Source organism: Prinia subflava, chromosome 1, assembly GCF_021018805.1.
Source record: "Prinia subflava isolate CZ2003 ecotype Zambia chromosome 1, Cam_Psub_1.2, whole genome shotgun sequence".
Classification (NCBI taxonomy): Eukaryota; Metazoa; Chordata; class Aves; order Passeriformes; family Cisticolidae; genus Prinia; species Prinia subflava.
In genome coordinates this window covers 72746464-72773878 of record NC_086247.1, presented here as the reverse complement: position 1 = coordinate 72773878, position 27415 = coordinate 72746464, and the positions used below count along the sequence as shown (strand labels likewise).

Genomic DNA, 27415 nt, shown 5'->3' with positions numbered 1-27415 from the left:
ACCATGTTATTGGCAGAGCCATGGCAGGGAGGCTGGTTCCTGCAGGTGCCCGGGTTCCCTGCAGCCTGCTGGCCCCTGCATGTCCCCTGGCCACAAGGATGCTCTGCTGGGTGAGCAGTGTTAGGGTGGCATGTCCATCTTGGCATGTCCACCTCCTTTCCTGGTTGGATGAAATGTGCAGAAATGCTGGCAGAGCTGAAAAAGAGGGCAATGTATCTCCAAAAATTCCCTTTACTCACAGCATCTGCAAAGACAGCTCAGCCACAAGCAACCTCTGCTGGTCAGGCTTCACAGTCCTGGACATTCAGGACAGCAGCACCACTGAGGGTCTGCCACCACTGAGAGCAGCACAAGCAGTGCCAGCTGCATCTCAGCACCTGCTGGTCCAAACTGACACCACAAGGCAGTGTGGGCTCTCTCACTACTCCAGACTGTGAGGAACCAAAGTGCCCTCTGCCACAAAGTTGTGGTGGACAGCTACAAGTCTTCTTTCCACTGCAGATACAAACAGCACCACAGGTAACCTGACTGGCATCCTCTAGAAAGACACCAGCACCTCTCTTGGTTACAAAGCAATACCCCTCCTGTACCTTCTGACATGGACTGTACACAGCCCGAACACTCAAATCAACTTAGTAATAGAATTATTTGCTTCAGAAAGCCTTCACAAGCCATTGCTCCAGAGAAGCTTGGTTCTGCATGCTTGAAAGAGGCCAAGCAGTTACTGCAAAAGCACACAATCTTATCTGAAGCCAAGCCTTTTTAATCCATATTATGTCTCCACTGATAAACATGCAAGGCCATGCAGGACAAAGATAAAATGTTGGGCTCTGGAAACCAATAAGCACACATTTCAACAACTGTTTAATCTTTCATAAAACATGAATACTTAGCATAAGCTACAGGCTAATTATTTGGCCTCAAAATATTTTGCAGATTCCTGAAACTAATGAAAACAGCAAACTTCTGACATATAATGACATACATTTCTATTCTTTAGTTGTTTTAAAGCATCTACTCATTTAAGAACACTACAGCGAGAAAAACATGAAGCAAACATTATCCTCCAGGAGCTTACAGAAGAGAATTAAATTAAACTGATTTCACCATGCAGTTTTTCAATGGTGTTTAATGATAACAGATAAACAGCAAGTTTTATATTATCTCTAATCTGTGGTCCTTGCACACACTTGAAACTACCCTTAAAATGCTCAAAAAGTAAATGTCACAACTCTTAGTTCTTCCAGCTATTTGGTGCAGTTCAGTGAAATCATGCATAAAGCTGCCACACTGTATTATGGGAAACAGCAGCATGTAGGTGGATTTTTTTTTTTCTGTATTTAATGAAATGTATTTTCATAGAATCAGAGAATGACCTGGGTTGGACCTTACAGATCACCTAGTTCCAACCCTCCTGCCACAGGCACGAGCACTTTCACTAGACCAGGGTACTCTATCCAACCTGGCCTTTGCCAGTGATTGGGCAAACACATCTTTTCTGGGCAACCTGTTCCAGTGTCTCCACCCCGCTCAGAGTAAACAATGCCTTCCTAACATCTAATCTAAACCTACTCTCTTTCAGTTTGAAGCCACTCCTCCTTGTCCTGCCACTTACATGCTCTTGCAAATACTCTCTTTATATGAATCTATGCTGCTTCCTAGTATTTCCTGCCACTGTGTAACACCAAGACTTGTATATAAAGAACATTTAAAAGTATATATACAGATGTAATTGTTGCTTTACAGCAGCCCTGCGAGAAATGCTGCTGTATTACCAGCATAGCTTAGACTTTCTGCTGCTTCCTACTCCTGTGACTCCCGCTCACAACTAGTTGATATATGCCATGGACTCTGTTCTAATCCAGCAGTGTTTTTAGGTTCATCACATTCCTTACCTAACTCTAGCAAGCCACTTCTGCAATTTGAATCTGCTGAGCATGGCACAACAGTGCAGCTCTGCACTGTTTAGGATGAAACTCTATCCAATATAAAAGCTTTGCAGTGTTCTCTGTTTTTGTAGGCAACAAGGAATTCTAAGTAAAATTAATATCCTTTTCCAGGAAAACAGCCCTTGAAATGCAAGTAATATATAGTTAAATAGCACCCCCTCCTCCCACACCTGGTGTCAGACGCTTCCAGATGTTTGAGTTCACCTTACATAGGGGAAAATGCCTCTGCAGCTTTGGTGTTGGCCAGTACTCAAGAGGTAAGAGGTAACAGCAGGTAAGCAGAAAAACCAATATGCAGAGCTGTGAAATAATTTTGCTCCATCTCTTGGTATTACACTGAACTCAAAACATTCCATTTATTTTGAAACTGTATTTGACCTCTGGAAATACAAACTTTTATAATTTTCCACTATTGAGAAACTTTGATTTCATGAATATCATTTCTCAAATCATATCAAATTTATGGTTACTGCTTAATGAAAAACTTAAAACCAGAAGCACCAGAAGTTTAAAAAAATTGCTGTTAACTATGCAATTCTTCAGTTCCAGCTACTAATTAAGAACTGAAATACCAGCGTAAGAGAGCTTTAACTTACCATTATGCTTCATAAAAGTTTCCTCATCTGTTTCAGAAAACAGCTTCTTTTGTTTTGCATCCTGAACTTCATTTCACTACTAAGATTCAATTCCTTGTTCTTAAAATTTGTATCCTCATCTGTGCCAAGAACCTCACTCATTGCCCAGGCTGTACAGTGGCCATTATTCCCAAGGCAAGCAGAACAAGAACACTGACCCTACCACAAAATTTACATTTTTTCCATGTAAGAAAATGTCCAAGGAAACAGAATGATGTTGATCAGCATGCCAGGCAATCAAACTCCAGTCGTTTGTGCTTTGTGAGGTACAGGCCTTTGGGAAGCTTTTTACAGAGTTCTCTGAAGAACAGTGCGGCTGCTGTGAAGATTTTACGAAGGCCTTTATGCAAGCATGGCGGAGGGCAAGGAAAGAATTAATGCACTCAGCTGAAAACAGTTATAGGCTGGAGTTGGCCTCTTACTGAGGAAGTCACTGACACAAAGCAGTTACAGGTACAGAAGGGCCCTCAGAAACAAAATCAAGTAACTGTGGCTTCACTCAACAGAGAAGGGGCAGACAGAAAAGAGAGTTTTAACTATCTTTAATCAATATAAAATAATCTGTGTAAAAACAGTCAAAGCCATGCTGCAATTAGCTTCTTTCAATATGCACAAGATAGCTACAGAGCCATCTGACAGTTCTTGGATGAAGGCCTGTGGAACTAACAACAGCATTAGATTCTCAACACACAAGGGGAATACAATTGAGCCAGTACACACCTCCAACCCCTCCAGTCAAGACCAAGGTCAACACAAGTTGTGATGGAAGAGTGCACATACACACACACTTTTTTTTGCCACTTGAAAAGTAACAGGAGCCCACACCACTCTGCATCACTCCAGCACAGATGGAAGCTGCTGGTACAGTGCTCATCAGCTGTCTCAGAAACAGCCACTTAACTTACATGCTTACTTCTCAAGTTGCTATGCAGGGGAGTACACAGCACACAATAAGGCAAACCATTGAAATTTAAAACAATTTATAAAGTACTGTTATTTAATTCCTGTTCTCTACAACCTCCATATTCTGTCAAAAAATGTGTAAAAATAAGGAGATGAGATTTCTGAAAAGTTCACAATGGACAGTTCTGGAAACAAACTTCACCTGGTATCTGTAAAGCAGTGCAAATGCCAGCACAATAGTTGGATTTGAAACCAGTTTAAAAAAAATAAAAAAAAAAAAAAAAAAAAAAAAAAAAAAAAAAAAAAAAAGCAAATACAGATAATTTAAACTACATCAAAATAGCAAAATAGCTGCTTATTCACGACTTATAAAATACCAGTAGTAAGAAACAGCACAAAGGCTTTTTCTTGGTAAATTTTAATATTAAGACCAGTTTGTCTAGATAAAAATGCAGTTACAAGTACCACACTACTGCAAATTCTGCATGTTGCACAGTAGCGCTCACAATATTTGAGTGGCAAGACCATTTTGGAACTTGTTGTGAAAGGTATGTCAAAAACAGAATCTTGGCATAAGTAAGAATGTATGTTATCAGTGAATTTATTACTCTGAAAATATATCTGTCCCACAATGTACACCACTGTAAATAATCAAATGCAATATTTATGCACATCAAAAATATATGGGGCGAATATATACTCAATTTAGCATTAAATCAGCAACAGTAAATAAAGGAAATATTTTGGCTGTTTTTCTATGATTTCATTTCACTGGAAATTTCCTAATAAATCACTGCAAAGGGTAATATTTGTGATTCCAAACCATCAGGACAACAGTAATTCTGTAAAATGGTATGGATCTGAGAGTGACAGCCCAATCCTCCTGCCACTAGATTCAGATGCATTTGGCTTGTGCTCGCTGCCTTAGAACATGAGTCCAGACACCAAGAAAATGAACTACCACCATCACAGCCTGGACTACATTGGCTCATACCATGCCAGATCAGAGATGCAACACCAATAAAAGGAGATGACACTTTAAAAGCACCTGCCAGATTCTCAAGTATTAATTATATACATACATGGTAAAGTACAGAATACTGAAGGAGAGTGTTACTGAATAGCAAGGTAAATCTTGCATCAATTTTCTCATTACTGCAATGGATATTCACATTTTCCACGTTGGTCCAGGAAAGATACTGCAATCTAAGCATGTGATTTGATGCTGCTTAAAGCTTTGTGATACTGTTACGTATTTTCTTTATCTACACAACCCCCACCCCCAGACATTACTGCAAAAGAACTCTATCTACATATAGAAATAACACAGACTTGATTTGCTGGCTCTTATTTGACTGTGTTCTTGCAAAGAAATCTGCTAACTTTTCCTTGCCTGTTTAATAGCATATGTATTTCCCTGCCCCTCAGGCCATAAATGGTACATGATAAATCATTTCCTCAGTATTATTCCCATAAAAATTCACAGTGACCAATTCTGAGAGAATTTTTTTTCATTGGGTTTGGCTTTTTTAAAAATAATTGTGCAATATAAAATTCATAATACAATTTTCAACTTTGGTAACTTAAAAAGATTTCAAGCTCTTTAAGGGTCAGGTCAGGATGTTGCTTACACTACCTCTTTGTGCTGTGCAAGCACTTCAGTTAAGGTTCATCCCTTTTCTTGAGATTGTGAAAAATTTTAACATTGATAAGAAATTGGCTACAATGTAAGTTGTGAAGCTATCTAATTTTTCTTGGTACCTTTAAGTGCTTCCATTACCTAGCCTTAGTAAATTTTTACTTACTGTTTCAATTCATGAAATCCTGATCCCAAAGCCAACACCCACCTATCCCTTTCAACCAAATAGAAAAATCCAGCTGAGCCTTAACAAGTACATCTGAATTCTCAGAAGAGGAAATATTTTCTTGATTTAAACAGCAACTGTACAATATTACAAACTCTGACACATGAAAAACAATCAGGCAATAGAAAAATGTACAACAGCTTTGGTGTTATACAAAAATAATAAAAAAGACTGGACAGCAAGATACATAGTTCATTATGTTCTCAACACAGCAACTTCATTGCTGACTGTAAGACAGTTATTTACTTTTGATATTCTCTACGTGGCCTTTCCACTCATGAAAAATCATACTGTACTACTACAATAAGAACTGTTATGAACACCATAGAGTAAGCTCCAAATTTTATAAAAACATCTTGCCTCTTCGCACTATTGCTTTGTGGCACATTGTCAACAGAACAGCAGTCCAAAATAAAGTGACAACTAAATTTAATAAATTAATATACTTTTTAAAGATGTACAATGCACATTCTTTTTAATCCAAGGTTTTAGGGTGTCAGGGCACTTCTATATACACATATACAGACCTCAGACAGCATTTACAACATCAGAAAATGCAGATAAGAAACAGAGCCTTAACTGCTATCTGGATGCTACCAACAGAAGCCAAAACACTGCTGAGAGTATTATTGGGAGAGATACCCAAAGACAAGGAGAGTCTATGAAAAAAGGACATGTAAAGGCAAAGGGAAGGTCAAGATGTTTAATATGTCCATTTATTCTTGTGAAGACTGAGGTGGAGTTGTTGATGTGCCTGGTTTACCAGACTTCCGTTCGTAATTCACAAGTCGTTGTCCAACAAGGTACCTGGGATCACAGAAAAACAGAAATTAACATAACTATTTTGTAACAAATCCACTCTATCTCCTTTGCTGCCAATGTAGTTTTCATTTCAATAAAAAGCTATTCTATAAATTGTAAAGGAAGAACTTTGGCTGCTTCATCTTTCTTAAAGGAAGAGAAAACATCCTGATGCTACTCCATGGAAAGCTTAAGGGGTGCAATATTCCTTTAGTGTGATATTGAAACAGAATTTAACGATCTCAGCAGCGTAACAGTTTTCATATCTTTCACATTATTCCTCTCTTCCTCTATATAATTGATCCACACTTTTTGCCACCTAGATTCCTTTTCATGCTTCCTTTTTGCATGCTAGTTCTGCGTGTACACGAGCCCTATACACCCATGAATTCTCCCCCTAAGATCTGTCATTTCTTTTAGAGGCTTTTTCACCAAAGCTCCTTTCCTCATGGTACCATAACCAACAACCACGACACATTCTTTGTACATTTTACAATGTCACAAAAACTGCTTTTAGAATTTGTTACATGAAAGATTTCATTACAGATATTTCTAAAGCACAAATCTCTACTGGCTGGCATGATTGTGTCTGCTTACTTCCTGAAATGAGACAATTAAGTTATACAAACTTCTTGTCTACAAGGATGTTACAACATTTAATAGCTCATATAATACCAAACTAATTTTTACTTAAAAATTTTCAGTTGCTTCTTAATATTTAAGATTCAAAGAAGTCTATTTTAGGTTTGATTCCTTTTGTAGTTATTGGAAAGCAAAACTCTTATAGGACAACTCAGGATATGAACATAAACTCATTTATTCCTTTTCACTACAAAAGAAGCCTAGGAAGATTAGTTGCTAATCTTCTTAATAACCCATATAAAGGTAATTATGGTAACACCAAAAATAATGTAATAACACACACAAAAAAGGTTAAACTAAGCAAGATAACCAGAAAATAATAGGAAAATTATAATTTTTATCAGGCATCTGAGTAATACAGAGTAATAATTCTTGAAAACATCAGAAAACCACACAACTTGATAAGGACAAACTATCAAATCAAATCAACTGATCATTCTTTAACAGGTTAGTTGGACTAATGAGCAGGAAGAGTTAGAAAAACAGTTACACAGAAAAAGCTGAAGAAATGGTTTTATAAGCAGCAGCATGATTTTAACTTCCAGGTATGTTGTAATTCCTGACATTCATTTGTCATTCAAGACTATGGATGAGACAAACAGTCAGCTTCATTTGTGGGAAAACACATTCATGTTAGACATGGGGGAGTGTCTTCCCTCTATCAAGACAGTCTGCTCCTGTGTTTGTCTACCTGAACCACAGACAAAACATCTGCCAACAACAGTCTGTCTGCCTTAAAGAGTCATTTGTCCAGAAAACTTTTTAAAAACCCTTTTAGTCCTAAGTATCTACAGCACCTGAATTCAAACTAGTAATCATATATATAGATATATATAAAGAGGAAAAATTAAAAAAAAAAAACCTATATACTCACTTGTCATTTTTAATATGTTCATAAAGGCGCTTGAACTGGCGGACTTGGAAGGACAGAATTCCCATCAAAACCACCACCATAAGCAGAAAAGGATAAATCCGTCGCTGAACCAGGTTCTGCATTTCAGCAGTAACTCCTACAAAACAAGACACAATCCTTAGACATTATAATATTGCTGAGCTAACTCACGTTTTTCTGCTTCTCTACTTGCTTCCATACTTTAGTTCTACTCTAACTTCAGTAGAAAGGGCTGTGAAATAATTTACGCATCCATTTACATCAAAGATCCAACATGACAGCTGCTGTTCTTTTTAATCTGAAGCACTACAAGTGGAAAGTTTTCCATTAACAGAATGAAAGTCCACAGTAGGAAAAAAAGGGCTTATCAGTTCTTTCTGCCTATTAACTTCTGTTTATCTGCTTAGTGACTTCTCCTTGTATCAGAAGTCAACGCAATAAAAGTCAGCACTCAAGTGAGAGACTGAAGAATAAAATGGGACTTCTTGAACATGTTCTTAACTTGATGAAAAAGCTCATCTACGTTGGTTCTAATCAAATTATTTACCTCAATTATGAGGAGATAGGAAAGTCTGAAAAAGCCCTATATATTTGTGATTTACATTTTAGTAGTATTAAAACCTCAAACCAAACCCAGGATTTTCACCTGTTCTAAGCTTCATTTAGAATCTGACAAATCAGAAAAGATGGTCTCACCTCAGTATAGCTCCTAGAGGGACTAAAATCAAAGGCTGACTGTCCAAAGAAGAAATAAATTAATAATTTCTTTCCCAAACTGGCTAGATACTAAAATGCATTCATGGGTAAGAGGAGGGGCAGACACTGATTTCTTCTCTGTGGTGACCAGTGACAGGATCCAAGGAGCAGCCTTAAGTTGTGTTAGGGAAGGGTTTGGGTTGGGTTGGTTTTTCACCTAGAGGGTGATTGGGCACTGGCACAGACTCCCCAGGGAAGTGGTCACAGCACGAAGCCTGACAGAGTTCAAGAAGCATTTAGGCAATATTCCTGGAACACGGACTCTTGGAAGTCTTTAAACATTTACATTTGTCAGCAGAAGTTTTTTGTTGTGCTGTTTTTTTGGGATTTCTTTATAAACGAGGGCTTGAAGTTTTATTTCCACAAACATATTTACACTGCTGTAAACCGTGAGATGACAAACGTGTTCTGAATGCATACATACCCAGTAAAGGTACAACACCAGAAGCTATGATGTACGGCACGCAAAGGGAAAGCAGCAGGACAGAGATTACGGGTGCTGCCAGTTTACGGATGATGAAGTGCAAGTCAATGTTGCGAATCCCATTTGCATATACCTAAAATGGAACAAGTTACAAGTAGAACAGATCAATCAAGAACGCCTTGCTTGCCCTCACAGTAACAATTACAAGGTTTTACACAATTCTCCTTCCTTATGAAAGGAAATGGGTGTTCCCATGACCACAGCTGAAGAAGGAAAAACACTCTGCCAATTTACATCCTGGGCATTTCAACAATGCCCAAGTGACCAAGTTACTCTGGAACTGTGCTTCAGTTTCAGGAATGCAAGGGACCTTCTGAAAGATCATTTAATCGAGCTGTGGACAATGGCTTTGTGGGTGACCTGGGTTCACTTTGCACTGTTAACTTACTAGAAGGGGATCCTGTATATGCTAATAAAATAAATTATTACATTTTGTAATGGGCAGAAAATAGGACCCTATTTTGTACTTGGTGGGGCAGACCAGAGCCTCTGTATGTAGAGTCTGTGCCTGAAAAAAAGGCCTCCGCAGTTCTTAAGTCAAAGTTCTAAGGTGAAAATGTAGCCAGACTAAGCAAGGCAAAAGACCAGTTCTGAATGGCTACCAGCTCCAGCTGAACAATGGCCTCTGTCCCAGAGCCTGGCAGGCTCAGGAGAGTGTGTGAACAGCCCATGGAGAGAATTCAGAACGGAAGAGGGAGCCATGGTATGCACCGAAACCTGCTCCCAGACTAAGACTGTATCTCTGCAGTGTGACAGCTGCAGTGATTTAATAACTGGGACCATGTGCTAGGCTTATTCATGAGAGGCACCTTGTCTACAGAGGCTGGGACACGCACCACAGGCATCATACAGGGCAGGGCTGAAAAATTACCTCCTGACAAACAACGGAGATACTGCATCGAGATGACAACCATGGAATTTAACAATTAGAACCAAGAAGAAATACATCTGACAAAGCAACAGGCCATGTGACTCTGAACTGCTCAGAGAAACTGTTCTGTGTTGCTTAATAATCCAAGGGGAACAGAAATGGTGTCTTTCATCTCTACTGATCTATGAATGGGGTAATCTCTACAGCTGCAGAGAAGGCAAAATTCTGTGTCCTTGAGTTGTGGATATAAATATTGTCCAATATTTGGACCAGTATTTGGACACATGGACTTCATCTGAAGAAATAATCATGTTTCTTTCTCACTTTATTACAAACCTGATAAAAATGCATATATGTATACAAAGCATTTTCTTGAATGCAGATTTCTGAGTTTGTTTTTGTTTTACTGTTAGGTGTACCTTAATGGATTAGGCTATACAATTAAAGGGTTTTTACAAGACTAGTTGATTTTTACTCAATTACTCCATTACTGCAAGAGTAATACTATTTTCTGACAAACAGAAACTTAAAAAATGTATTATCCAGATAATTCACATGGACAATTTTTCCCTACCTGTTCAATAACAGTTTTCAGCCACCACTGGGGACCCATCAGTGTTATGGCAGCAATTATTTTGGCATGTAGAACTCCAAGAGCCCAGTCCTAATTTTGTAGAAAATTTATGGTGTTAGCATTAACATATCTTTAAAAAGTCAGACAACCAAAAGATTTAAGAGCAATGTGTTAATATTACATGTAAATGAATGTATAATTACTTTTCCATTTACAATTTCCAATTACTATCCTAATATGGGATATTGCTCCAAAGAGATAACATCATCTTCAAATTCCTATGAAAAAAAGAATACTCCCAAGATTAACTGACACCTGCAAATTTCGCTTCCTGGGACCAGGAAAATCGGTACTATTATTAAAGTAAGGGCAAATACAAAATAAAAGCATTAGACTTAAAGCAATTGACTAACATTCTGGCACAACTAATTTACATAAAAGGAAGTTAATTTCCTTTCTTTATAAAAGAATAGAAAAAGAGTACAAAGATGTTCACACACATCAGGAAACAAGTTCTTTTCCTTCTTTTGAAGTTTAATTATTCCCAAAATCCTACCTGATGTAAGAAAAGCTTAAAGCACGGCAATGCTCTTCATGAAAAAAGTCATACTATTTGGAGGAAAATTTATGTTTTAACATAAACTGCAATTGTTATGGCATGAAATTAGGACACTAACTACTTGCTTCTAGTAAACACTTCACATCGTAAGTCCATCCTTTCTGGATTACAGATTTTTGTAAGAGATTTTCAATAAAACCCACCAAAAACAGAATGCAAAACAGAGGCTGATTAAGTAGAATAAACAGCTAAGAACTGGTAAGACTTATGAGATCACAGACTAATTAACTTGTTAAACTGCTGGGGAAATACGTTTTCTTTGCCTGATTATTTAAAAAAACAACTTTTGTTAACGTCAATTGTAAAAAAAAAAATTAAAAATTGTTACAAAAAAGCACCAGTGTTAAAGTTGAGTCATGTTTATTTAAGGATGTAACCTCTGAATAATTCTCTTCTCTTTTGGGAAAAATGGAAATTAGTCTCAATTTTGATAGCTCCTTGTTGATTTAGAACAGGTCTCAAATCCCACTTATCCTATATTTTGAAGAAGTTCAGCTACATGAAACTAAAGTTTTTCAGTATACTTCTTTTAAAACTTTTAAAGAACTAGTATGTAATAGTAAATGATTTTTATAATCTGTAGCATTACAAATTCTTTCCAAAACTGTTTGGAAACCATGATTATCTACCACTATAATTATATGATGTCCTAATTGTCTGGTCATCTACCCAGCTCAAAAATATACTTGGATTTTAAAATAATGGAATAATTAAATTAGAAGCCAAATTCTTCTTTGTATTATGGCTTTCAAACATTTGGATACTGAAAGTAAACAAAAGCTTAGGGCAGCTCAGAAAGTCACTGTCCTTGAATGCTTTCTTGTTATTTAGTAATGGCATTCTAGATGTTTTGAGTTATGGTCCCCTCAGTTGGGGGAGTTATGAGTTATGACTTTGAGTTATGACTTTTTTCATAATTCAGCCTAGGTAATGGAAACAATTGTCATTCAATCCACTGTATCTTCATTTTGCCTCCCAACTTGCAGGATAGAAATTTGCACTCAGTTTGTGAGACTTGACTGAAGAGTAATAGAACACAACTACCTCAAAATATTGTATTCATGATTTGACAACTCAGATCAAAATCAGCATGATCCTAAATCATAAAAATTACATTTATAATGTGCCTCATCACTGAATTAAAATCTTACATGGAAAAAAAAATACCAGAACCTCTTGCTGCATAACTGTATGCAGAAAGCTTTCCAAAATGATTAGAGTATGTACATCTGTGCATATGTACAGAGATATACTAACTTCTTACATAATTTTACAATGCTACTGGAAAAGTAGCTAATCACTGATATGCAACTTTTGATGTCATCTCACAACAGTTCAGATTTGCATAGTTTAAATTCCTCAGCATATCCTTTTGGTTCAAATAATCCTCACATCCAGACTGGCTGCCTTTTCTCTGCCACATACAAACATATTTGTGGAAAATACTCTGAAGCACCAAATCCACATGAAACAAGGCAGCCCATACTTCTCACATCAACAGGAGCAAAAGAATGGGCGCAACTGACCTGCCAAGGATAGAAGAGAGGTGTTTGATCCAGAGGAACTCTCAAAGGTGCGACGATGACCAGTTCAAACAGAAGACCAAGCAGAAGTGGAACCACACCAGCGAGCAGTATAGCTACTATCAATGTCTTCATTATCTGGAAGACCCAAGACATTTAATTAATATGTTTATCAGAGGATTCTCTGTTTAAACTCAAAAAATGTAACTTGAACTACATAAACACCCAGCCCTGGTGAAAAAAACCAAAGCTACACAGACACATGAACACCCCTAGAAATTATTTTTACGACATACATAGTTTTGCAAGGCAAGTTTTCAAGATTGGGTTCTATTCCATAGGAACAGAAATTCCAGAAAAAAACAAGACTGTGCCTACTAGTATTCATATACTAGTTCTGAACCATAAAATCACATTGACTGTTATCAATAGGGAATACTTTCCAATGGCACTTCAATACATTGCATATGCTCATATATTGGGAAATTGAAGAATTTTTACAAAATTGCCAATTCTTCTCTGAAGCAAAACAAACCTTAAAAATTCAGTCATTATGGAATATTTGACTTAAAAATGGAGGACTCAGAACACCGTGCTTGAACCTTTATTTATTCTGAAATTCTCTTAATTTAACTGCATCATACAAAACTGCCTGACTTAATTAGCATGATAAGGAGGAGGGGCAAAGAACAGGAAGAAATTATGGTTTAGCTCTGAATTTTCTTGAAGAAGCTAAGATCTTCAGCTAAAATCAAAATGATGGATGAAGGAGTTGGGAAACATGGTAGTATATGAAGAACATGTACAGTGTAACAATTCAATAAGCACATTAAAAGGTCCATAACAAGATACCATTTATGCTACTGAAGTTTAAAGGAACTAGCAAGAAATCTACTACAGAAATCCTCAAAATCAAAACCAAGATAAAAAAGGTGGAGTATAAATTTGCTTTCATGCTGAGAATCTCAACTCCTCATAATTAATATTTTTGAGAAAAATGTCTTTTATTTGAACAATACAAGTTCAAGAGCTGATAAAAATCTTTCTGAAAATATGCTTTGTAGAGACACGGTCATCATCATCTATTAGCTTTATTAGGTTTTTCCACTTGATAATTTCATGTAACTAAACAAGTAAATAGTTAAGTTTTACATGAAAATGTAAATATCTTTGAGAACACATAGGATAATAAAGTAATATATTCACATTTAAAGGAAAAAATATATATACATATATATACATTTAAACATATATACACAAGTATATTTACACTGATTGCCCTCCAAAAACAGTTAGCCTATGCAATGGGAATGTAAGCTGCAAAAGCTTCGAAATGGTCTAAAAAACAAAATGTAGTATACATGACAGAGTAAAACATGAAACAAGTTCTATTAGCTAATTTTTTGATAATTTAGTAGAACTTCTTCTCAAGACTCACCATGAGAGACCATTCTCTGACCTTCTGGAAAATGACTCTACGACCCTGTGGCATCCAGGCGACCAGCACGGTCACTGCTCGGATGGTCAGCCAGCAGACATAGAGACCACAGGCTGCTGTGTACAGTTCATGGATTTTGGCAGTCCCCGTCCAAAATGACATCAGCCACCGGCCAGCGAACACTGAAAACACAAGCACTGCTTAACACAGGAATGCTTCTGCGTGTGCTAGGGAAGGATGACTGTTAAAAAAGTACTTATCAAATTCATCTGAAATATCCCTGCATAAATATTATTCATCATAAAACAGTTATTTTGGTACTATACCCATAATGCATAAATGTTGAAGCACTGTGCAAACAGCTTCAGAAATGATCCCAAAGACACACAAAAATCCTTTTCCACCTAGACTTTCCTTATGACAGTGATGTGACCTGAGCTACAGCAAAACAAAGCACTGAACTGTTCAGAGCCTAAACACTGATCTTCAGAACCGCAACAGCGATCATGCATTAGTGTGTAAGCTTGAACTTACATTGTATGAGCTACCTTTGGGTTGTTTCACTGCCTCATGCAATTTTTTAAGATTTACTGATGGGGCTTCTCAAGTTCTCTGACAAATCAGGCAGCCTGATTTGCTACAGTTAATTTTTACAGTGTTTTCATTTCCCTGGTATTATAGGATTATTTTATGTCCTACTACTAAAACAATCACAGAATTTATAACTTTGATCTCAACACATTATTGACTTTAGAATCATTAATATAAGAAGGTATAAATTACATGGTATTACAGCAGACAGTTTATGAAATTTATGCTGGTTGATGTGGCTTCATTTATTCCAAATTATTTTAAAAAATACCAAGTGTTTTTGAAGTACTTATTCAGACATTTTAAAGTGATATACATGTCACTTCACCAAATCTCCTAGTGACGCATCAAGATCACAAAATCATAGAATATGTCAAGTTGGAAGGAACCCCTAAGGATCATTGAGTCCAACTCCCTGCTCCTCACAGTACTCAATGACACCTTCAGAATATTTAATTAAAAAAATACTGTAGAAGAAGATCTGGAAACAATCTACATATTTTTCTTCTCAAAACAGTAAAACAGGTACAAGAGTTTAAATTCTCTTTTTCACTCAATATAACTGAGATTGTCTCAGCACCTGAAGTTCTGTCCTCAGAAGAAAATTATTCTACAACAAAAAAGGAATGGGAATCTCTGTCATTTAGATTTTTAGATTATTACAATTTGATGACAAATGATTAAAAACAGGACTAGTTTTCATGTTTTTTGCCTTTTGACTTCAAACAATGGTTTCAAAACATCTGCCAAGGGTGGGCATGGCAACAGACTGAGTTGTTTTTAATGACAGTTTACTGTAATAGACTCACCTGGTAAGGTAAGGCAGATAAGACTAGCAATCAGTAAGGTTATGCACATGAAAACAATCAGAAGAAATATCTGAAAAAGGGAAAACAAAAAAGAGGGGAAGTTCATAAGACAGTTATTTAACCAAACCCCAAGAAACCCCAGTATAAAAAATTACATCATCCTAGAAAGGCAACTAAACTAGAATGTTCAAATACTAACTGATGTTTCACTGTATAAATAAATCAGCAAAAAGAAATCTAACCACAGTACATGGAGAGCACCTGCAGTGCTGTGTATTTCTAAGACTTTCCATCAACTCTTCCAACAGTAAAAAGTAAACATTTGAATCCAGAATGACTGAAGTTCTTTGCTGTCACATAAAAAAGATCATCTCAACTTCTGCACTGAGCAGTGTGAGTCTCAAATAATCTTGAGAGGTTTCTAGCTCTGTATGCCATATGAGCAAGACAGTGGTTTTATAAGGAAAACCTCGCTGACAAAGTTCTTCCAGATGTGCTCAGGTTTCTGTAAGCAGAAGCTGACAGTGAAGCTGGTTGCTCCTTAGTCAGGTTCTCAGAGAATTACCATGTACTTGACTTCTTTAGGTATTTCTCATGCACCAGGGGCTATGAAGTTCTGCTTCACTAATCAAAGCCACACAACAAGCAAGCTTGCTATGGGAAAACTAACACCTTATCCCAGACTACCGAGAGAAAGCTAAATCTGGAACACACCCTTTCCTTGACGAGACATTTGGATATAAAGGAAGGAACCTTCACAAGCAATACCACAGTGACCTAATGTTAGCCATTACTTCCACTCTTCAGCAATACTTGAAACCACAGTAAGTGAGCTGTGGTGAAGTTTATATTTAACTCAGAGTTCTGCTAACAACAAAACAGTTATCTTGTTTAAGCTGTACATTATTCTAGAAATATAAGTATTTGCTAATAAAATTTCCTTTCTAATTTTAGAGATTTAGAATTTTCAAGTATTACATAATGCCTTTCTATGTTTAATATAGATGCAGAAGCAACAGAAGTTCTCTGTTAATTTTCTTAATAAAGCAAAATAGTTTAAAATACACTTCAGCCACAAGTCCAAAGTATGTCCCCTTGAAAGCCATGCCTTGTTAGAGGCACATCTGAACTACTTGTTTGAGAGAGGCTTACTGCCTTTCTCTCCACTACATACTGTGAAGAAAACAAGATGTCACTGACACGTAATACTCAACATATATGGGTCCTATAAATAAAACTGTAGTTGAAGGTCTTAAGTTACAGGCTGAAAAAAGCCTTATGTGAGCATAACTGCAGCCCTACGATTTAGAAAGCTGCAAACCAAAGGACCCACCACACGACTTCTGATAATGAGGGCCAAATAGTAGAAAAAGCCCCCTTTTCTCAAATGCCTTTTCCTTTCCTCCTGGTGTGTTAAGTATACATACCCTGAGTGGGAATTTTAAAGGCCTACGATAAGGCTGGAAACCCACAGGTCCTCCTTGCTGAAGTATGGCTTGATGGGCCGCATGGAGACCTTCTCCCACAACTGGAATGGCATTATTATTGCGAGCATGCTGGTTGTTAGGTTGCTGGTTTGCATTGTTTTCGTTCTCTTCCTGATCACCAAGTAGGTAAGAATGAAGATCCCTGTAACAATTAAAATTTCAGTTTTGTTCTGTTTGATATGAATGAGAAACTTACAGAAATATAGGCCTACTCAGAATCCATACAGGTTGTACAAAACTAATACAGGAGTGCTGGCAGAATCTTGATATAAGTAAAAGAAACCTTTTTTGGTTTATTGGTTTATTCAATGTATTCAATGTCATCATAAACACAATTCAGAAGAAAAAAATGCTGGTGTGGATGCAGTTGGAATACAATCACAAGGAAAGCTCACTTATCTGTCTGCGTTAAGAACACTGCCTGCTATTAAAGGTGTTGTGCACATGAAAGGAAAGTTGCACGGATATTTCAGTTCACAGATGCACATGGCTCTACCAACAGCTTTCATGTTACTGTCACTAAGCTCCAGAGGAAACAAGGGCCTTCAGACCTGAACCGTACAAGGACGGTGCTGCATTGCTACGGACATGCTGCCAGAAGTGCAGAGGCAGGCAGAGTCTTTCAAGAAGATTCTAAATTGCTCAAAACCTGTTCATAACTTTTTAAGAATATCAATCCTGGAAAGAAATTGATCTACTATAAAATTATTCTGTTGATGTTTTCCACATATACAATTAGCAAAATTTGAGTCTGATTCAAAATGAACCTTTAGAACTTAATACTCATCAGCTTTAGCAGAGTAAGATTTATGCAGATATTTTGTTAGCAATGAAATTTACCCAACAGTTTGCTTTTTGAGAACAACAGAGCAAAAGATTTTCATCTGTGCTAAACTAAAATTACTGAAGAGGTAATTTGCAACTGTCCTAAACAGCTGCAACAGTGGAGTAAGAAAAACCATTTCTATCATCATCTCCAAAACTCTCTCATTTCACAGTACTTAAACACAATCAAAACTTGGAAAATAATTAAAAACTTCTTCAAAATGCAAGCTAAGAGAAGAGTGGGTGAGGAGTTTCCTTATGAGAAACTAAAATAAATATTTTGGATTACAGTGAAGAAAAAGGCTTTCATTCATTTACTCAGTTTCTCAGATATAACTTGGCAAAGAATAATTCTTGATCCTAAGAGTGCAAAATGGTGGGAGAATGCCAATACACTTTGAAGTCAAACTGAAAAGTATACAGAAACAAAATCAACCTTACTTTTTCTTGATTAATTTGGCAAACAACAGATGAACTAAAAAATAATTTCAAGTGCTAGAACTCTGCCTGGCAGTACAATAATTTACTTTATTTGACAAAGGTTTTATCCTTCTCTAAAGTCTGAACTTCTAACTTTAAAACCCCCAATTTGAAGTTGCTTACTTCTTCAGCTCAATGTTCTAAATAATTTTTTCTTTTCTTTTTTCCTTCTTATAGAAGAAATGGAAGAAGCACACATGAATTTTATTTACATGATTTATGGAAACACACTGCTGACATTTGTTGCTTTATTTTAATATAATAGGGAATTAAGAAGAAGTTAGTCATACTTTACAGATCTCTTTCACTGAGCAAATGCTGTAATAGTGTACCAAAAGAATTACTTGTCAAAGGCTACTTCAGAAGTAGGTACATCTGCTTAGAAGAAAGCAATCACTACACAAGTTTTTTATCATGCATTTGTCTGCAGAAGAGCTATAAAACTGCTTGTTGATCACTTTCTGGAAAGCTGCCTTCATGTTTAAAGGCCAAACTGGGCACAGTGGTTGTAGCTGCTTTTGGATTTCTATACTCACAGCAAGTATCCAGCAGTGACAGTCCATGCTCGTACCAGGCCTTTCAACCACTGCCTTGTATGTCCTTGCTCTAGCAAAGCTGGAAGCACCACCTGAAGCAAAAGCAGCTCTAGGGAAAGTTCACTTACTGGAGCATCACTGGAAACAATGGGAAGAGCAGGAAATCAAATATTCTAATAGAAATCTTTTACAGTGAAACCTATTAATGCCACCACAATACAAAAATACATTGGATGCCAAAAATGAAAATTCTTAGTTTTTTGCAAAGGTTTTTCCCTATATACTACACTGAGCAGAGGTCAGGCACTTTGGCATACAAGAAATTAAGGAAAAAACATTGAGAAAGATTACATCTGAGAATACAGTTTGCTTCTCTATTTGCATCTATCATTACTGTTTGAATTATTATTCAGAAATAGAAAAAAACTGCTATCATTAAAAAAATGCAGTTACAGATAGTCTTTTACTCCTGAAGCAATGACAATCAGGAATGAGTGTGTTAAAAAAGCAAACACAAAAGGAACTTCACTATCAGAAAGTTGAAATGGGAAGTGTTTTGAGGGCATAAAGCCACAAACAACTATCTTTACAGAAGGAATACAAAACGCTTTTTTTTAAAAAAAGAGAAAATAATATCTCTCTGGTTTAACAAAAATTGCTAAGAAGATTATAATGCAGTATCATATATATATTTACTGTCAATATTATATATACTTATTTTTTCAAGTAGCTTTTCATTTGTCACATTGACAAATTGGCAACCCCACATCCTTTACCCTTTTACTTCTCTTAGAACAATAAAGATTAGATTAATTGAAAACAAAATAACATAATAAAGAGTGTCACTTTAATGATCAGGGAGTGCAAATACACTTTTTCAGTTATAGAAACACTGAAAAACTCCTGTCTTTTAGAAACAAATACTCACCTGTAGAGCATAACATTATATGGAAGAAAGTTAGGCAGGAGATACTTAATAATGCGGATAGGAAGCCAGAGCATGAGCAGTACAATTGATCCAAAGACAATCTGCAATAAGTAAGTAAACAAATCAGTCCAAATGGTACAAACAACAAACCTAGTTTCATACCCATGTCTGACATGTTCCCTGGGTGTGGTGGGCTAGCCCTGGCTAACAGCTGAACACCTACCCAGCTGCTTGCTCATTCCCCTCTCCAGCTGAAGGGGAAGGCAAAACAGAAGACAGACAAGACTGAGATAAAGGCAATTTAATAGAGAAAGCACCAAGCATGCAATCAAAACAGTAAGAAGAATTCAGTGTCCATCTCTCATCAGCAGAGAGACAATCAGCAATTTCCTGGTGAGTCATGAACATCCCCCATGGCCTCCTTTCTCACAGCTTTTACTGCTGGGTATGATGTCATATCCCTTGGGTCAGTTTGGGCCCCTTGTTCCAGGGATATCCTCCTCTCAACCTGCAGCTTATTCACTGGAGGTGAGGGAGCAGGGCTGAGCAGCAAAAAAAATGCCTGGCTGCTGTGTAAGCACTGTTCAGCCATAGCAAACAGGCCTCTGTCAGCAACACTGAGCTGCCAATTCAAGGTGCACAAGGCCATTTGCCACTAGGAAGAAGATCAATTCCATCCCAGGCAGACCGGCACACTGTGATGCCCTCGCCAAACAGGACTGCAGCTGAATAAACACCAGAACAACCCTGCTGACAGCTAGAGCAATGTCAGACAGTTCTTCTGTCTTTCCCCTTCCCTAACACCAGGATTACTTATTTGGTATTCCTCTCTTTTATAAGTGGCTGACCTTTTAAGCAACTTGCTGAAGCATTAAAAGACCTTTCAGTTCCTATTTACTCACATTTCAAATTGACTGAAGGACCAAAATTCAGTAGGGGACATCAAGTGCCTCAAAACACTGCACTTTTATGAAACTTGTTTCAGATGAAAAATTAAGTACCTTTTAAACACATTCTTACATTCCATATAAATGCACCACTAGAGACTAAAAATGTGAAAAAAAGATTGTGTTTAACTGTGTCAACATTCCTTCTGAAAATTAATAGTTTTTGTCCTACACAAGAGATTTCTTTGAAATACATAGAAATAAACAGAGCTTGAAAGCTTGTGATTTATTCTTTGAAATGGTAAATGATTACCATCTGGATCCCATATTCTAGCATGAGGCTAGTGAAAGTTCTGAATTAATTAGCTGAGCAAATCAAAAGGTAAAGTTCAAGTAACTGCCCATTCCAACACAGTGTGACAACATAAATGAGACCATGAGCAACCAGTAGATCTTTGCTTGCATTTGGGCCACCTGACGTACCATGAAATTTCAGGCAGCTGAAGAATTACAATTATCTAAGGATAAAGCGCTCAGGAAGGTGGAAAGGTCAACTCCACTCAGATACGGAAGGGCTCTCTAGCAGAAATAGGATCTCTCTGAGCTTTCAGTGCTCAAAGCACTTCAGGTGTAACAATACTGTACATCAAAGAAGGTTTCTGGTGTGTCAGTTTACACAGTTCATGTGACATTTATGTCAAAGAGAGTCTGTGACCCTTGCTTGACTGCCTGCTCAGCAAACCTCAGACAAACAAGTAAAGGAAAGGAACTCTCATTGTTTTCAGTATTTTACAATGATAATCTGGAAACAGACACCAGTGGCTAGAGCAGCAGAATCCAATCCAAAATTTAGCTAGAAAGTTACTCTCCCCTGCTGCACTATTTTTGGCATTTTCTGCAATAACTGAGGGCATCGTGACAGTGACGCGATTTACGATACCCATAATAATGAACACTTGTTTTCCGAATACACAAACGTTCTCTGTGACTTCGCATAAGATGCTTGGTTTAGAAGAGACCTCTGAAGTCCAACCAACTCTCCCCAAACCCCTGCTCTGAGCAGATCCAGATACACCAGGCTGCTCAGAACCTTATCCAGTTGAGTTTGAGTATTGGAAGACGCAGGTTCTGTTGGCAACCTGTTCCAGTTCACTGCCATGGTGAAATGTTTTTCTTTAAATACACAGTACTGTATATGAAAGCCAGCATATAAAGCTTTCTTTCCAAATAAAGTCATCTTTCAGGTAAGTCCTTACCACTGATAAGATAAACCTCCTGAGATGTCTATAGATGGGCAAGTGAATCATTTCCTGCACAGGATTGAAATCTGGATCATTCAAATTCCTGAGAAACCATAAGACACCAGGTCTCAATACCTGAAGTGGGAAACAGAAAACAATATATGAGGAGAATATAATCTTTGTATTTATGTTTCATTTTGAACAACACTGCTGCAGAAAGAAACCTAATAGGAATATTAGTCGAAGATTCACTGAAATAGCACAGAAAGAGAACAAAAAATTATCACAGAGAAGTAGAGAACCAATAACTAAATACTTAATTTTCAAGTACTGACTGATCTTAAACAAGTAAAACATATTTGGGTTAATTTGAAGGTAACACTCAGATTTAACAGCTATTTGTAAACCAGAAGTCTCTAAGGAAAATATACTCAAAATCATGGGTTTTCCATTGCAGTTAATACCAGCATGGCCTTCTTACATAAAACTGAACCCAATATACACACAAAAAATGGTTGCAGCAATACCCACACATGAAAGATTTAACAGTTCTGTATGTAAGCCTTAAACTGTGTTACATACCAGTTTTATTTGTACAGACTCACCTCTCTTAGCAAAAGGATGAAGGATGCAAAATAAAAGACATAAACCATTCCAACCAACCAGTGCAGAAACATTGTGGTGCCTGGGGCAGATTGAAAACTCAACTCTCTGTCTTTCAGTGTGGCATCAAACATCTCCTAGAAGAAGGTAAGTAGTAAACAAATATGAATAAAGTTTGGCAAATATCCACAACTACTCATTTTGTTTACTCTAGTTCATATATACTACTAAGCATAATTTAAATGTTTGCTTTAACACATAAATACGTCATTTAATAAGAGAAAAAAAGGATTACTTATGATAAGAACAGCAAATAAAGATCAATTTCTGATCAATTTATTTCTTCTGACAGGAAGAAGTAATATATGAACTTAATCACTAACAGACTCTACATAGGTTATAAATATGTAAATTCAAATCAACTGAAATAAATTCAAATAAAGTGGCACTATGACGGAAGCAAATAATTCCTAAGTAAAATTCTACTACTAAGGACAGAAAAAACTAACTTTTTCCGTTTCAACTTTATCACTCAGTTTTTCAGGACAAAAAAACTGTCATCAATTCCAAGCAAATGCAGCAAGTAGAAAGAGACTGAACAACTCAAAACACACAGTCATTACCATTTCACATAAGATGCCTACATAAAGAGGTTTATTCACACACACAAGTTTGCCCATAAGTAAGTCCATTATCCCAATGGTCTTGTAACTGCACTAAAAAGGATTAGGATCTTGTTATTTTAGTAACAGCATGTTAATTTGTATTTAGTAACATAAAAACCCCTAAAATTAGCATTAGACAGTACCTAAAAACCCCATTCCCTCTGGAAATGCTGTTTATGAAACAGAAGAGTACTGTCAAACTCATAGTAACAACTCTCTTCTCATTAGAAGTTTTTTTTTTTGCTTCAAATATAAAAACTGTTACAAAAGATTTTATGGCATTTGTTTTTGTTCTTACCAAGGAGCATATATCCAACCACCAGCCACAGATGAGAGGAAACACACCAATTTCAACCACCACTAACAAGGAAACCTTTAGGAAAAAGAGAGAATAACATCTCACTGGTTTAACAAAAATTACTAAGAAAAAGCTAAGTCAGTTTAAATTGAGAGGGTTTTTCCCCCACACAAAAAGTTAGGCTTACCTTGACAACAATATAGCAGACTCCTAGTAAACGACGCGATCGCTGGAACTTAACTAGCGCTGCCAAACCCTGAATAGCTTTGTCAAGAAAATAACACTGGGCAAAATTCTAATTAATATCAAACACTGCATTTTGTTGCTTTTAACAACAAGAAATTTTATAAAAGAGAAAAATGAAATAGTAAGTGCTTTATCAGGGTTCTATTTTCAAAACTGGCTTTGAGTCCAGAAGTCATGATCTGGTGTGCTGGCTAACAGCCTCAAGCATGCATCCACAGTAAATAAATAATTATTAATAATACGACCCTTCTCAAATTAAGCAACCAGAAGTTTTCTCAAGAAATACACAGTTGTCTCTGAAAATATCTGCCACAAATAAGTAAGTTTAAAAACTGAAAGCTACTTTAAATAGTAGCTTTTATTTAAAGCTACTTTAAATAGTAGCTTCCTCTTCCCTGCTGTCTAAATCAAATTCTCACCCTTTCCAAGAAAAGCTGGATGCATATTGCACTTTGGGAGTTTGTTTTGGGGTTTTTTTTAGGAGGCAAAACCTACATGCTAATCTACCAATGTTTTACACTTGCACTGCACACTGGTATACTGAGGTAGAAAGGTGATGCTAACTTTGTGTACTTTTGAAGAGAAAACTGCTAACAAATGTATTCTTTCAAATTGAAGCTGATGTAAAAAAACATGCAGCTGGAATGCAGTCTTCTTACTTGTGACCATATAAATCGTTCCAGCTTCCAGGACTTTATTTTCTACAATTAAGAGAAAGTAGTTTTCTCTAAAAAAGTAGTAATGAGAAAGAAATTCTTGGTGCAAACTCTCCGTAGTTCAGAGACATAACAAAGAAACCAAAATAATTCATATTCAAAGAATCTCACAGGATCAAAAATATTTGAATACATTTCCCATAGTATCTCCCATATTTTCATAATCTCTCCTTTTATAATATCTCTGCTGCAGCTACAGTCCACAGAAGAAGCATAGGGATAGTGGGGAAAAAACAATTCTACACTCTTCTCCTCAGACAGACCTTCAAGCAAGCACAAAAGCCTTTGATTGTGTTGTTAAGCATGTGCAAGTATTTGAAAGCAGACAGTCACACAGACAACTTGTAAACATCCATGAGAACAGAAGAGACCTTTCCTTCTACTTTCACCAAAAGAGCAGAGAAAAATGGTGAGTTAAGTGCACCTCCATCATGTCTGCACCTCCTCAAAGCACAGCCAGAAAAATGATTTACATGTAAATCTGAATCAGGTAACTACTGACAAAAGGATACATGACAAACAATTAGAGTCACTGCTAGAAGAACATATCCCACTATGGTTGTAATCAGGCCTTCAAAGTGAGATGCTTGGACCTGCAGCCAAGAGGAAAAAAGGGGAAAGTTTATCACTCTCTTTGAAGATTCTATCTTTTTATGTAATTAAGATAAATTTCAAATTTCAACTCTTCAAGAATGCCAGGTTCCTCTAGTTCTTTTTACATATTTTAATAATCTACGACTATTTCTGTAACTTCATCAAGAATATATGTTTACATTTACATTACAACTACTTTCTTCAAATTCAAAACAACCTCAATATATGAAACAGAAAGTGTCACCTTACACTGTTCCATTCTAGTGTCCCCTAGTCTCCCCTACTTATTATCATCCACTATGAAAATTAGTACACAAGTTAAAAATATACAAGAGGAACAAGAGGCTGTTAAAAAACCCCTGAAGACACATCAGTTTTTACAAACAGTAAGAAACCTCACTTAAGATGTAAATAATGGAGGAAGTGGAAAAGAGTGGGATAACATTTTTAATCACAGATTCAAAAAGGTTGAAGGACTAGTAAGAAGACATACTCCAAGTTACTTTTGCAACCACAAATAGAAGTGGAAAGATGCTACAAAAATATTGTGATTGAATAAACAGTGGTAGTTTCTTTTTCATTTTGAAATTATAACATGGTACTCACATATTCCTCAAAGCCGAGGCCAACAATGGAGAAGTGACCAATGTGGTATGGACAAAATGCTGTATAATGAAAGCAGAAAGGAGAAAAAAAAGGCCATGAAAACTGCTAAATGGAGCCTTATTTGCAGGATGAATATTGTAACATGGTATTATTTTACTTCTCCTAAGTTTTACGAAAAAAGTACAAAAATTAATCTCTGTGCAAATATTGGCAAGTGTCAGATTTCTCTAATTTTACAAACGCTGAAAATCAGATCAGAATTTGCACTCAAGTACTAAAACAATATAAAACTATACAGAATAAGAGAATAACCTTTTCCTTCTTACTTCGTCTTGCAGTAGGTAAATTAATTGAATTTCAAAGGGTTATGTACCTATGCTGGCATCTGTCTCAGACTGCTGTAGGGACCTATGGTGTATATTCATTCTTTCACATGCACTAAAAGACTTCAATAGCCATTTTACACCCTGGTGAGATGGGACTTGCTTTAGCAAGGCTTCAGTTCTAGGGCTTTAATTCTTAAGAATACTTAAAACATTGTGAAAAATGCAAGCCCTGCAGAAATTTGAAAAGGCAAGAGGAGAGGGAGAAAGATGATACCCAGTGAAGGGATGAGGAACAACTGAAAAGTCTTTTACTTTGAATTAATGTACTGAAAACTGTTCACCGTTCCTGAGAACACACTTCTGACAATTCTGAGGTTTCAGGGGAAATGCTTTAGAAAACACAGCACTTCCCCATTTTTAGAAACCTGCATATTTGCAACTAAATCATTTTTAAGTCATTTTATCTCATTCTGCTGTCTTCTAACCAAGTTACTAAGGACTACAGAATTCAACATCAAATTTTCATAGGAGTGAAAGGCATCAGTATAAAGTGAAGGGCCTGCAGAAACGGCAAGCTTTTATTTGTACCTATATTGTCTTCACTGCATCATAGTAGTCTACTCTGGGAACTATTATAGACTAAAGATTCTCTCAAATTAAAAGTGTGATGATTTTCTCTCTCCTTATTTCTGTATGACCAACATGTTAAAAAATCCCAACTTCAAAATCCAAGAAGCAAACAAACAAAACAACCAAAAAAATTTACAGGAAAAGATTTAGCAGAATTCATACGACCCTAATCAATAAGGAAAGTTTTGATTTATGTCTCTTTTAGGAAAATTGGCAGTTACTGGGAAGAACAAAGATATAAAAGATAACGGAAGGAATTGAGCTCTCCTTGCCCAGTAGGAACAAGAGAAAGGAAAGTGAGACGAAAAAGATCACACTCACAGCTCCTACAGATATCAGAATTAAAAGTTGCATTTTTGACATTTTATGAGAATACAGCGCACAGTTTATCATGTTTTTTAAATAACTTTATTTAGAAGAGATTTTCTAATAGATTCCTTAAAAAAAAAGGCACAAAGGAGTACAAACTCCTCTGTGAGTACTAGAATGAACTATAGAAAATATTAATTAAGTTGAAATGAATTAATTTGTCCAAGGAGAATTTCTGGACTACTAATTAATGTTACAAATTACTTCCTTCCGTTTTATCTTTTATAAAGTACCTCCTGTGACATCTGAACTCACAAGTACTATAATTACAAATTACTAGAGATTTGGCAGTTGTAAATTAAGCAGTATTACTTAACAGGAAAGATACTAAAAATAGGCTTGAGAGGCTCATATCAAATTCCCAGACCTCCTGCTTGCTTAGGAATTCTCTTCTCTTTTCTCTATTTGTGAGTTTCCCACTTGGCAAAGCAGCTACTGAAAATGTTTCTATATGACAACTTCATTAATTATTCTTATTACTTACTTATGGAATTTTAATGTATGATTTAGAAATTTCATGATTATTATCTACTTACTAAAAAAGTCTACATATTATAGCAGCTAAAAAAGCCCAATTAACTTCTGATAGCTACAGATTAAAATATAATAATTATCAGAAAGAAATA

The 27415-nt window shown here is 36.4% G+C and overlaps 1 protein-coding gene across 2 annotated transcripts in view; it reads right to left on the bottom strand.

Moving 5' to 3' along the window:
- Window positions 1-3845: 3845 nt before the first annotated feature.
- The window catches only part of MARCHF6 (membrane associated ring-CH-type finger 6), a 44534-nt gene continuing 20964 nt past the window's right edge, over window positions 3846-27415 (bottom strand). For both annotated transcript variants that reach the window (XM_063399894.1, XM_063399884.1), the window contains exons 11-26: window positions 25465-25523; window positions 24777-24857; window positions 23490-23558; window positions 23303-23377; window positions 22342-22476; window positions 21752-21871; window positions 19609-19709; window positions 18681-18818; window positions 16780-16981; window positions 15353-15422; window positions 13953-14134; window positions 12518-12652; window positions 10373-10462; window positions 8868-9000; window positions 7670-7805; window positions 3846-6159 (exon numbers count right to left, since the gene is read on the bottom strand). In XM_063399894.1, coding sequence (XP_063255964.1) covers window positions 6069-6159; window positions 7670-7805; window positions 8868-9000; window positions 10373-10462; window positions 12518-12652; window positions 13953-14134; window positions 15353-15422; window positions 16780-16981; window positions 18681-18818; window positions 19609-19709; window positions 21752-21871; window positions 22342-22476; window positions 23303-23377; window positions 23490-23558; window positions 24777-24857; window positions 25465-25523 — 1817 coding nt within the window. In that variant the 3' untranslated portion in view covers window positions 3846-6068. The remainder of the gene's footprint in view (window positions 6160-7669; window positions 7806-8867; window positions 9001-10372; window positions 10463-12517; window positions 12653-13952; window positions 14135-15352; window positions 15423-16779; window positions 16982-18680; window positions 18819-19608; window positions 19710-21751; window positions 21872-22341; window positions 22477-23302; window positions 23378-23489; window positions 23559-24776; window positions 24858-25464; window positions 25524-27415) is intronic.